This window comes from Papio anubis, chromosome X (assembly GCF_008728515.1).
Source record: "Papio anubis isolate 15944 chromosome X, Panubis1.0, whole genome shotgun sequence".
In the NCBI taxonomy this organism is placed as follows: Eukaryota; Metazoa; Chordata; class Mammalia; order Primates; family Cercopithecidae; genus Papio; species Papio anubis.
Genome location: NC_044996.1, coordinates 114,307,310 through 114,320,521, shown reverse-complemented (window position 1 = coordinate 114,320,521; position 13,212 = coordinate 114,307,310). Strand labels below are relative to the sequence as shown.

At 38.1% G+C, this 13,212-nt stretch overlaps 1 protein-coding gene across 10 annotated transcripts in view; it reads right to left on the bottom strand.

The window, feature by feature from the left end:
• The window catches only part of DMD (dystrophin), a 2,174,064-nt gene that overhangs the window by 62,464 nt on the left and 2,098,388 nt on the right, over positions 1–13,212 (bottom strand). For all 10 annotated transcript variants that reach the window (XM_031660704.1, XM_031660695.1, XM_031660696.1 and 7 more), the window contains one exon: positions 2,212–2,378. In XM_031660704.1, the coding sequence (XP_031516564.1) occupies positions 2,212–2,378 (167 nt within the window). The remainder of the gene's footprint in view (positions 1–2,211; positions 2,379–13,212) is intronic.

Below are 13,212 nucleotides of genomic sequence, written 5' to 3'. Positions count from 1 at the left end.
ATTCCCAAAGAACACTCTTTAATAAACCTTCTACCACGTTCTAATTTGAGAAACAGAATGCAATGTTCATTAGTCCCACAAGGTAAGTGATTAACTTCCTACCTCCAGATTTCTCCGGTGCCTCTCCTACAGTATCAAAACATTTTGGCAGAAAGATTATCCTATAAACATATGGAAGGAGGGAAGAAAAACTCAGCTCTTATTTAAACTCCACTAGGAACTCTTTGAGATTAAGTAGGAAGGTATTGGCAAATTTCCAGTCTTTTGAAAACCAAATACTCAAATTTAAAAGAACTTCCAGGAGAGACAGACTGATGCCGTGCATGCCCCTTACCCATCATGGGGACAAAAGTTTTCTGAAGCAATTATTTTCAAAAAAATTGTCAAGATAAAGCAATTTCATAAGACAAAAGAAATGTGAACAAGAACTTGCAATTAAAACAAGTCTCACTTTAATAATGTTTTCTAATTGACTGATATGATTCATCTTCAAACAGTTACTCGAATGACCTCTTTTATCTCTATCTCTTCAGAAATCTCTCACCACATTACCTACAAATGATAACCGAAGCCCCAAGAGAAAATGAAAATTGGATTAGATGGAAGAATTTATAATTTGTAAATACCAGTTGGTACATTTCCTCCATTATCAGAATGTGATATTCTTTGTTTCATACTCTCCTGCCTTTTGCTTTCTCAGATAAGAACCTTAGCCAATTCACATAAACATATTTCTTATGTCACATATGGGGAAGTGGGAAGGAAAGCTATCTTTTTTAGATCCCAACCATCTTTCAAGAGGGGAAAGGAGGAATGAGAAGTGCTGAGTCCTAAAATAATGTAATTTGCTAAGGGCAAAAGAATTGCAGGCGAAAGTGCTCTTTCAGATCCTCCAAAGCATTACTCTTTAGTTTATAAAAATTTCCCCCGTATACAAAAGCCCACTAGCTAAGGAAGCAGAGAAAAGATAGCTTAGAAATCTAAAGCAGTCACTTGTGGCTTCCCTTCCCCACTCCCCACCTGATGGCATCATTTTTACCTGCCACGAAACCGGGAAGGAAAGAAGGTATCTTGCAAGCACTGCCTACTCACTGTTGTCTATCTAGGCTTCAGAAACCTCTAAAAGTTTTTGTAAAACCTCTTTGTAAACAGCATGACTATGCAAGGATAAACACTAAAAGTTAAAAAGCACTATGAATAAAAAGCATGCAATAGTACAAGGTAGTTATTAGAAAATAAAGTAACAAAACCAGTTCACACATAACTGGAAAAGAGTATTTACTTAGCTGCTAAGTGGATTCTGCACAGGCATAGACCATATAGCTAGTTTACAACTTTGTGGCTTATTCATCACTATGGAAACCTTCATGTTGATTCACACATTTAAGGACATCACAGTTTCAGAATTAAGATTTAGGATTACTGTTAAGTGAGATTAATTCATTAAAAAAAAATCCGGTCTCCCCAAACAGGTCAACAGGGCTAAAGATTTAGTTAGCCTTGTTTTCCATGATATTTTAAGAATATCAGAATAACCTGCTACGTTTCCTATGTCTTTCACTTATAAATATATAAGGACTGGTTGTTTTTTAGCTGCTTTGTGAATCTTCCATTTACTTGCATACTTTTTATTCCTTTAGAAGTTCATTGGGATAATATACAAAGAATGTAATCAGATTCACAGATAAAGAAGTAAGTTCTCAGATGCTGAAAACAATTCTTGTTACTTAAGGGAGAAAAAAAAATGGTGCAAAGTGAATGAGAGACTGAGCTACTATTATGGTTCCTCCCAGAATAGAATCATCTCTCAGTTTTATAACTGATGCTTGGGAAGTTTCTATAAACAGAAAAGACCGTGAAAAAGGAAAGATGGTAAAAATGTTTTGGTTCCAGGAAGGAGGAGGTACAGTTCATCTGTAATACCTCCGTGAAGACACGCGCTTTGTCCTGCTCAACCAAAAATGTGGTTCTGAAGAGCTGAAGAGTGAAGGTGGAAAGGGACACCAGCCTAATAAGTGAGATCCACCAAAATAACCTAGCCATCAGGAGGGTGACAGGAATGATCGATGTTCCAGCCCAATCACCTTCTCTCCCACTTTGGAGAGGGACGAACTAACAGCAACTGGCACAGGAGATAAAAGATCAAGTCATAAAAAGGTGAAAAATGATGAGAAAAAAATGACTTTTTTTTTTTGTTGTTGTTCCTAATACCTGAATCCAATGATTGGACACTCCTTGCAGATGTTACATTTGGCCTGATGCTTGGCAGTTTCTGCAGCAGCCACTCTGTGCAGGACGGGCAGCCACACCATGGACTGGGGTTCCAGTCTCATCCAGTCTAGGAAGAGGGCCGCTTCAATCTCTGGCTTATTATTAGCCTGCAAAGACAGGAGGGAGAGAGGAGGAGGACAAAAGGATGAAAGAAAAGAAGGCAAGATGGCAAAGGAGTTGTATATCAGTTCAATTAATAAGTTAAACAAAAAAGAAAGGAAGAACAATGGTTGCAAAGCTAGGCTGGCTTTTCACAGCTTGTTTCTGCAAATGCTCCCTAATATCCAAAGCGCTACCTACTCCTAAGGCTTTGGTAAACTGCCATTACTCTTTGTGGCTACTAAATGACAACAAAAGAAAATAAAACCAACAAATGAGAAAGGTAAAGCAAACTACACACCTGAGCGAGACTATGTTTAATTCTAATTTTTGAACTGATACATAAAAGTTAGCCAGAAGTGAAATGCAGGTGTTTACTGATAAAATTTCAAAGGAGGGGGACAATTGATTTTTTCCTAGATAATCTATTTCTCATAGAATCATAATGAGGGGCTTTAAAATTCATCTGGTTCCCAAGCCTCATCTAATAGACAAACTGATTTTGTAGATCAGAAAAGTCGCTTTTCAAAGGCCATACAACTAGCAGCAGAGTTGATAATAGAATCCAAACCTCCTGGCTTAGTGCTGTTTTCATGATGCCCTGATGATTCTGTCTGCCTATTTCTCTCTCTCTTTCAAAGTCTAAATGTAAGAAATACCATTCATCCCAGAGAGGACAATGATCTCAACAATCTCAAAATACCATCATTTGATTTATATGTTACTATATTCATGAATTTTAATTATACCTTATTTTTTCCAACCCTATAGGATTGTTTTAATTTTTTATATTGTTAGATAGATTGACCTATATATTGACTACTTTTTTGCTCTTCATTGCTTTCTTTCATCTCCAATCTTCCATCTGGGATTAGTTCTGCCTGAAATATGTCCCTTAGAATTTCCTTTAGCTGTTGGTGGTGCATTTCTCAAGCTTTGATTGTCTGAAAATACTTTTTTTTTTTAATCCATATTCCTGATAGTTATCTTCATTAAATATATATTTTTTTGAGAATGAGTCTAGCTCTATTGTCCAGGCTGGAGTGCAGTGGCATGATCTTGACTCACTGCAATCTCTGCCTCCTAGGTTCAAGCGATTCTCATGCCTCAGCCTCCCAAGTAGCTGGGACTATGGGCGCACATCACCACACCCGGCTACTTTTTGTATTTTTAGTAGAGATGGGGTTTCACCATGTTGACCAGGCAGGTCTTGAACTCCTGACTTAAAATGATCTGCCTGCCTTGGCCTCCCAAAGTGCTGGGATAATAGGCATGAGCCACCGTGCCTGGCCCAAGTATAAAGTTTTTGATGGAAAGGTTTTTGGGTCTTGTTTTTATTTTGTTTTTGAATACTGAAATATTACCCCACTTTCATGTATCTCTGTTGCTGTTGAGAAGTCAATAGTAAAGATGACTGTTGCTCCTTTAAAGATAATCTATCCTTTTCCTATCTTGTGCTGCGTTTCTAGGATTTGATTTAGACTGCTTAGGATTCACTGGACTCCTTAAACATGTGATTTAGAGTCTTTAATCAGCTCTGGAATCTTCTCATTCTCTCAACAAATAGTGCCTCTTCTCCATTCCCTCTCTATTCTACTTTCAGAACTCTGTTAGATAAATGTTAGACTTCTTCAATCTATATTTCTCTGAACAGGCCTTCCCTAGTTCCCCCCGTCTGCCCCACATCTTTTTAAAACATCCTTATTTGCTTCATTCTTTCTAATTCCTTCTGCCTTACTGTCTGGGTATCCATTTCTCTTGCCAGTCTGCTGTAAACCCATAAAGGTTTAAATTTTGATTACTGTACTTTTGATATCTAGAAATACTACTTGGTCATTTTTAAGGTAACTTCTCAAGTTTGTGGTTCCCTGCAGATATTTTTCAATGTTTTTTTTTTCTAACTGTATAAACATAATTTTAAAAAATAATCTAATAATTCTGGAATATGATGTTATTGTAGGTCTGCTTCTACGGTTTGCTATTTCTTCTGGTTCTCATTCACCTTGATTTCTTTCTTTTTCCACCTTGATTTCTTGTGTGCTAAATGTTTTTTACTACGTACTAAATTGACCTTACAAATATTTTCTAGAGATAAATAAAAGTTTGAGCCTAGAATAAAAGTGCTTTCTCCAGAGATGATTTTCATTTGCTTTTGCCAAGAACCAAGAAGCATTACTTATTCCACAGCCAATTTCAGTTGAATATATGACATGGGGATACTTAGTATCACACAAGTAATGGGTATTTAAGCTGCAAACCCAAGTTGCTTCTCTTGTAATGTGGTTTGCTGATAAAGGACATATCCACATTTCAGATAGAAAGGCAAGAGGGTTTAGACTGACAGGTCATTTGGCTTATAACACCGATCACCTCAACAGTACTCCAGTCATTACCCCTAATTCTAAATTTAGCAACACTATAATAAACTGTTTAACTTTGGATTTCCTAGCTGCAAAATCATATCAGTTCAAACTTCTGATCAAATGCTACTGTTTCCCAAAGACCTAGAATCAACCTAAATGCCCACCAGTGGTAGACTGGATAAAGAAAATGTGGTACCTGTACACCCTGGAATACTATGGAGCCAGAAAAAGAATGAGAACATGTTCTTTGCAGGAACATGGATGGCGCTGGAGGCCATTATCCTTAGCAAACTAATGCAGGAACAGAAAACCAAGTATTATATGTTTTCCCTTATAAGTGGGAATTAAATGATGAGAACACATGGGCAGATAGAGGGGAAAAACACACACTGTGGCTTATCAGAGGATGGAGGGTGGGAGGAGGGAGAGGATCAGGAAAATAACTAATGGGTACTTGGCTTGGGTGACAAAATAATCTGTACAACAAACCCCCATGACACAAGTTTACCTCATAAGAAACCTAGACATGTACCCCTGAACTTAAAAGTTAAATTTTAAAAAGTTGTTGCTGAGCACTTTTCTCTGTGTAGAGTTCCATTGCAGAGGTACTTTGTGGGGAAAAGAACGTTTATAAAGAATTATGGAATCTAAAGATGAAAAAGATCATACAGGTCAATTCATCCTTTTGGCATGGCACCACAGAGCTGTAAGACTTTCAAGTTTCATTTGAGTCCAAACTCAGCATTCATTGAATCCAAACTCTTACCCATGCCAGTGTGTGCTTACAGCCACTACACCACCCATGTGAGGGAGCTAGGAAACATCCTTAGAAGGTGATCTTGAACACCTATGTCCAGATAACCCTGTCAAAAGTGCTTCATCACATTGAGCTGAAATCCATCAGCACAGCATATAGGAGTAGAAGTTCCAGAGTGAAACCACTGGAGTTCAGATCTCAGCTTCACCACTCACTGGCTGTGTGACCTTAGGAAAATAACTTTATCTCTCTGTCTTAATTTGTCTCTGCTACAAAGTGGAAATATTAATAGTGCCTACCTCATAGAGTTATTTTACGATTACGCGAGTCAACAAATGAAAGGCAATTGGAACTGTGTCTGAGACATAGCAAGAATCATGTTTGCTATTGTTATTGTCATTTTTATTATCCATCTGACCAGCAACCCAGAAGTTCTTGTCTTTGAACAGCTCTTTAAATATTTTACCAGAGCTGTCTTGTCTGTCTATGCCTCTTCATTCCTATTCTTTTTATTTCTTCTTCATATGACACGGCTTAGTTTGCCATTGTCATTTAGAAAACTATTCTTCAAATATAATTGCTGAGAATGTACCTCTATTTCTCTGGACAGTGTAACTGGATTACTTTCTTTTGTTCTGTACTGTAGGCTCACATAGGGTTCCTACTCAACTAAAATCTCTGAGTCAGTGTTTCCCTGTATGTCCAGCAGATCAATCGTCCAGCAAAATGCTTCATGAGAAGGTCAAATTAATTAAAGAAATACTGCACATTATATCTGCCTCTTAAAATTCTTAGTACACGTGAACATATTAAAAGCTGAGAAGGTCATCAGTAAAGAAACATGTTAATCAGCTCTGGAATCGTCCCAGATTCTGAGAATGAGAGAGAGAGTGAGAGAGAGAGAGAGAGAGAGAGAGAGAGAGAGAGAGAGAGAGAGAGAGAGAGAAAACACGCAAGAAAGAGTGACTGCTGAAGGGGCGATTTAATAACAGTTTTCAATTATGTGAATGGCTCTCGCATAGGGGCCTGTGACCAGCTGTTCAATCTCTCCACTGAGGACAGAACAAGAAGAAACAGACGTAAGCAGCATGAAGAATTTAGGCTGTAGCTCATACGGAAGAATTTCCTGATGCTGAAAGTTGTTAAAGCATTAGTGTGAATTACCAAGGGAGGCTGTAGAATGTTCTACTCTTTCAGAATACTATAGATTCTTCTGTGCTTAAATGTTGAACATTCTGAAATTTCTGTCTAGCCCCTAAGATGCAAGATCCATTATTTTGGCTCTTTTAAAACTGCTCACCTATGCCAACTGACAGCACTGAAGACAAGGTATGGGGATTCACATTCTCACTCTGTTTCAATCTTTCATTTTTATGACAAACTATTCTATATCCTAGTGGTATATTGCCTCTCCTTTTGTCTGGCGATAAAGAAGGAAAGAATTAAAAACCAGGCAAGCTTCTGTAAAGACCTAACAGAACTAGAATTAAACCCAGCTAAAATTACATTTCGATCATTCTAGAAAAAAAATATATAGGGATAGACTGGAATAGCAGGAAGTTATTAAGGTCAAAAGATAAGTATGATGGCATTCATTGGACTGAGATAATCTTTGTAAGTACCATTATTTGTTGAGATACATAAAAGTCTCAGATATATTTCCCTCTCAGTATCAAGGGTGACCCTGTCCTCATCCCTAAACACCAGTTTCAAGCCATCCTAGCAAAATCTCTTGGAAAGGTCATTTAGCCCTGGGTTTTGTTTTGTTTGTTGGCTTTGTTTTGTTTTGCTTTTGCTGTTGTTTTGGCAGTAACTCCATTTTCCCCTTCTATGTCATGCACACACAAAAAGCAAAGCTATCACAGCTCCTTCCATTGTGACAGTCACGGTTTGGAATTATGTTGGGTTTCTCCTCTTTTTCTGTTGGTCTTCACCTGTCAGCAACTATCCATAACATAAAGGCTAGGGGAAGGAATCAGTTGTCATTACTATTGCTCTGTTACAACACATTGGAGGGTGGCTTCATACAAATGTCACCTTTATACAAATATAACAAAGTATAAAGACAGTTAAAGAATTCTCAATATCTGGAATTTCTAGCAAAGGGATCTAACTATCAATATAGTAAGTTCAAAGGGCATTACATGGCAAGTGTGGAGGTAGGAGAGTTGCCAGGGTTCCGAGTAACTTTTGGATTTCTTTGATGTTGTGCTTTCCATAAATCCTTAGACACTGAAGGGCTAACTGGCTGCCAGGAGGTCCACCTGAATACTCATTTTTCTCTCAAGGTAATAACACTAATTCATGGCTACAGAAGAAATGCAATTAAGTATTTCTCAGCAAGCCCTGCATCCCAGCTACCATAAACATATACGTTGTATTTTTAAGAGAAGGCAATTGACATTTCAATTGTGAGGTTTGTGAAAACCATGTGAATAGTTAATAAACTACAGTAATTAGTACAGTTGTCCCTCAGTATATGCTAGGGGTTGCTTCCTGGCCCCCCGCAGCCCCACTCCCACGGGACTCTTGAGATACAGCAAAATCCATGCATACTGAAGTCCCACCGTAGGCCCAGCTGAACCCATATCCGCAGGTTTCGCATCTCTTGAATACTGTATTTTTGATACGCATTTGGTTGAAAACAATCCAGTTATAAGTGGACCCACACATAAGTGGACCCACACAGTTCAAACCTGTAGTTTTCAAGGGTCAACTCTATATAGAGAAGTAAACATTAGGCAAGAGACTGTGCCCAGTAATTCTCAGATAACAAGAAACTACCATCCTGGAAACAATACATAACGAGACCTCATTAATTTCTTTCCTAAATTGCAGATTAATTAAAGACAGGAACTATATTTCTGGACTCTGTTAAAATCTGCTGAATTGAACAGTGGGTGGGAATTCGGCTGCAATGTGATCACAAGAAATAAAAGGAAGATTATAAAATCTGTATGAAGTCAGAATTTTAAAAACCTGCCTAGTCATCCTGAAGAGCAAAAACATAAACTTATAAAGATTTTGTAAAGAGTAGAAGACAAAATAAGTTACTTTCTCAAACTGTCCAAAATTTACTTTATAGATTAAAGTAAATGTCCTTGTATTGGTTTCTCTGTGATGGTATCACACATAAAAGGCTAACAGACTTCATCTGGACTTAGAAGGTACGTGTAGAATGATCTGGCTTAAAATATAGGTATACACAAAATTCACACTTGGGACCCTTGAAAGGAACTGCACAGGCAGATAGCTTTTCTCTAGGTCAGTGGTTCTCAACCGGAAATGATGCCATACCCCAGAGGAAATATAACAATGTTTGGAGTGTCAACCAAAAACATCAGAGAAAAACATCTCCAAATAGGTTGAATTTATTTCTGATTTAGAAATGAGGATTACAACCCAAGATGCATTTGAAGAGGAGACGACAGAGGGAAACTTTTATTGGTAAAAGCAGAAGTTTACATAAGCTGCTTGGAAACATAGTTCATTGGTTTCAGATGCTCAACGCCAGAAGTGGTGTCAGTTTATTAGTGGAGATGCCATTACTGGGCAGATGTTCTTTTGAGAGCATCTTATGTGCACTGCTGCAGTCCTAACAAAGGAATTTCTTGTGGGGCGACTTTAGAAAGTCCTTGAGACAGTCTTTATCTCAGGCATGTAACCATGAACCCTCCTCCTTTCATTCTCTCCTGGTTCTAGTTAGTTTGGGACTGACAAAAAGTGATTTCATCCTGCTATCTTTTACGGGAGACAGGGAGACATTTTTGGTTGTCACAACTGGCTGGGGGTGGGGGGGTGCGTTGAGGTGGTGCTACTAGCATTTAGTAGATAGAGGCCAGGATTCTGCTAAACAGCAGTACACAGAGCAGCTTCCCACAACAAAAAACTAGAATGATTCAGGCCAAAGCATCAGTAGCACCAAGGTTGAGAAACCCTGCCCCAATGTTAACATCTTACATAACCATATGGTTCATTTGTCAAAACTAAGAAATCAACATTGACTCATCACTATTCACTAAACACAGACTTCCCTGAGAGTCCTGCAGGGCATTTAATAAGCCGGCAACTATCCTCTACAACACAGAAATTGGGAGGCTATGATGGGCCTATTCAACTGCCAAAATGCCACACTGTTTCATAAACTGAGGGTAGAGAGAACAAAAAGGAAATTAAAAGCCCCAAACTAGAAGTCACAAGGAAACATGCTAAAATTCTAGACTCAGATTTGAAATCAAGTTGCTTCTCAAACTGACAACTCTATGCAGTGTATTCCAGGATAAACAGTTGCAGAAATTTATTTATTTCATCATGGGAAATAATGATCCCAAGCAAGGTAAAGCAGGTCTGTATGTGTGTGTATACATGTGTGTGTGTGTTTTGATTTTACTTAGTAGAGGTCATAACCATTTAGAGAAAAAATAAGAACTAAATATACAAATATTAAATACCTACATATCCATAAATAGAATTTCTAAACATTTTTATTTATGGAAAACATTGTGGGCAAACCACAGATTTTTAAAAAGGGTAATCTCTCCTTTGTGGCTCATATGGTTTGGCTGTGTCCCCACCCAAATCTCATCTTGAATTATGACTCCCACGATTCCCACATGTCATGGGAGGAGCCTGGTGGGAGGTGATTGACTTATGGGGGTTGGTCTTTCCTGCGCTGTTCTCGTGATAGTGAATGAGTCTCACGCTATCTGATGGTTTTAAAAACGGGAGTTTCTCTGCACAAGCTCTTTTTTTGCCTGCTGCCATCCACGTAAGTTGTGACTTGCTCCTCCTTGCCTTCTGCCATGATTGTGAGACCTCCCCAGCCATGTGGAACTGTAAGTCCAGTAACCCTCTGTCTTTTGTAAATTGCCCAGTCTCAGGTATGTCTTTATCAGCAGCATGAAAATTGACTAATACAGTGGCCATTTTCATTTGCTATTTTCATTAGTAAAATGTTCCCTTCATAAATCCAAAAAATCATTTCAATGTCATTGGCATTGTTAATAGGTAATGGCATCAATAGCTGACAACTCAACTTTTCTGTCCCTTGTTATAAAAAGCCTTAGCATTTGGAAAGATTTGCTGAATTTAAATTGATAAAAACTGTTTTTTGAATTACAGTCTGTACACAAAGATTTATAACTACAAGGAAAATGGTTAGTCAGGGTCAGACAGTATAGGACAGGCAGTCCCTGACTGTTCCCTGATCTGTTATTACAATTTCTTTAACAACCTCGAAATCTACCAAGGGCATCAGTGGAATATTTTACATAAGAGAGAAGTCTGCACCAGCAAAGAACATAAAAGGAGGAACAAGAACAAGTTGTAAAGAATATTAATGACTCTTCTTCCAAACAATCCCAATTTTTATGAAAATCAAATGAGTGATAAAAAAAAATCTCTATAAAACTATACAAAACCCACAAGTAACAAATAAAACAGAAGGAAGGTGACATTTTGATCCTCTTAGACACAAGATACTTGGTTTTACCTTTGAGTTACTGAGGAAACTATAGTGTAGGGACACAAGGGATCATTTATATGAGGTTCTATGCAATGGTTTTTCACGTCTTGCTCTTAGTGTGTGTTTCTATTCAGAGAACAGTTGGTCTCATGTGACATGCCACACTCTATGTACTACAACACTGTTTTCTATATCTTATAGCTCTGTTACAAGAGTTGTTACCCAGAAGATCAGGTAAGACTTTGCTGATCATGGCCAAGCTTTGAGATAAGTACAATAATCCATTTCCATTTCCCTTTCTGCCTTTATAACATTTAGCATAGAATCAAAGAAACTTGGGGATAAGTAATTTTTGAGATAACCTGTTTTAACTTTATGTTACAGATAAGAAAAGGCCCAAAGAGGTTAAGGAAACAGCTTAAGATTATCTATGATTTTAATATTGAAATATATATGCTTAAAATAGTCTTAAAAAGACAGGACAAAAGTGATTTCCTATGGGAAAAAGCAGGGTGATCCCCAAAATCTTTCGAATCTTTAATTTGTTTGAAAGTACTTGAGTCTGATAGCTAAGTAAGCAAGACCCACTTAGGAAAATGTCCAGGTACTAAATCTTCAACTGAATTATATGCCAATAACATGGCTGCGAGAGCCAATGGAAGGTGCAAGTGAATACCCCACAACACTGATAAATGCATACTTATATCTCGTCTGAACACCTCCTTTCCCCCTTCTTTTCAGCATTACATGTCCCTCATACCATTAGATGCTACAGCACATATGAGCTACCTGGACTGACAGGTGCAGGTCCATATATATTGAAGTGGCAAAAAAGAAAAAAAGAAACAAAACTCTATGAGCTTCTCAAATCAGCACAGCTTTCGTGTTACACGTTTTAATTATGTCAATGTGTTGTTCCCATAAAACAGTTGGCTAATATGGAAATATATTTATTAGATATATGTTTATGTTGCTCTCTGGAGAAAGGACTTTCCATTCTATACACTGCCATTTGAAACGATTCCAAGACAAAAATAGTATCCAATGGCAGTTCAGTAAAGAGAGATATCATTCTTTGTACACTCAGAACCACCTTGGATGTCCACAGTGATATTCATGAATACACGGGGGAGAGGTAGAAGCTCTTCTTTACATAAGAAAATGGTCTAACACATGCAGAAAGAATGGTAGAATTAGGAAACCACTATTATGCAACCACCAATATAATAACTGAATTAGACACGGATCATCAATAAATGCTAAAACCATAGAGTGAAAGGTTAAGGAATGGATATTATAATATGTCAAAATATCCAAAAATTACTTTCTAATTACAAAGGGAAAAGGATGTTTTACAAGGAAAGTATCTGGCAGACACCACCTTAACCTTCTTAGTGATACCAATAGGAACAAAATGTTATTTTGTCCCTCCAGATTGTGATACAGTGGTAGGTACAGAGCATCATCTTATCGTCTTTTGGCCAAAAAATGTTAACATTAATTGAATCACAAGGGAACCATCAGAAAAGCCCAGAGTATGCGATATTCTTCAAGAAAACTGGCCTGAACTCTTAAAAAATGTCAACATCAGCCTGGCGTGGTGGCTCATACCTGTAACCCCAGTACTTTGGGAGGCTAAGGCAGGTGGATCGCCTGAGGTCAGGAGTTCAAGACCAGCCTGGCCAACATGGTGAAACCCCTTCTCTACTAAAAATACAAAAATTAGCTGGGTGTGGTGGTGCCTGCCTGTAATCACAGCTACTTGTGAGGCTGAGGTGGAGAGTCGCTTGAACTCGGGAGGCAGAGGTTGCAGTGAGCTGAGATCGCGCCACTGCACTCCAGCCTGGGTGACACAGTGAGACTCTGTCCCCCACTTAAAAAGTCAGTGCCATTAAAGGAAAAAAAAAATGCTGGGAGACTGTTCAAAACTAAATGAAGGTACAGAGACATGACAGACAAAAACCTTGACTAGATGCTGGAAGAAAACGGTGGCTATAAGGAATAATTCTGGGGCACTAGGGAAATTTCAGTGTGGACTGCATATCAGATGGTATTACTGGATTGCTGTTAAATTTGTGTGTAATGATAGCACTGCAGTTATGTTAGAGAATGTCCTTTAAGAAAATGGTGTATGGGGAAGTGTTAAGGGGTTTATGTTGTGATGCTCCTTTACTTTTAAATGGCATGGGGGAAAATGTGTTTGTGTGTATATGTACACAGACAGACACATACATAAACAGAGCTGAGAGGGTAGAAGA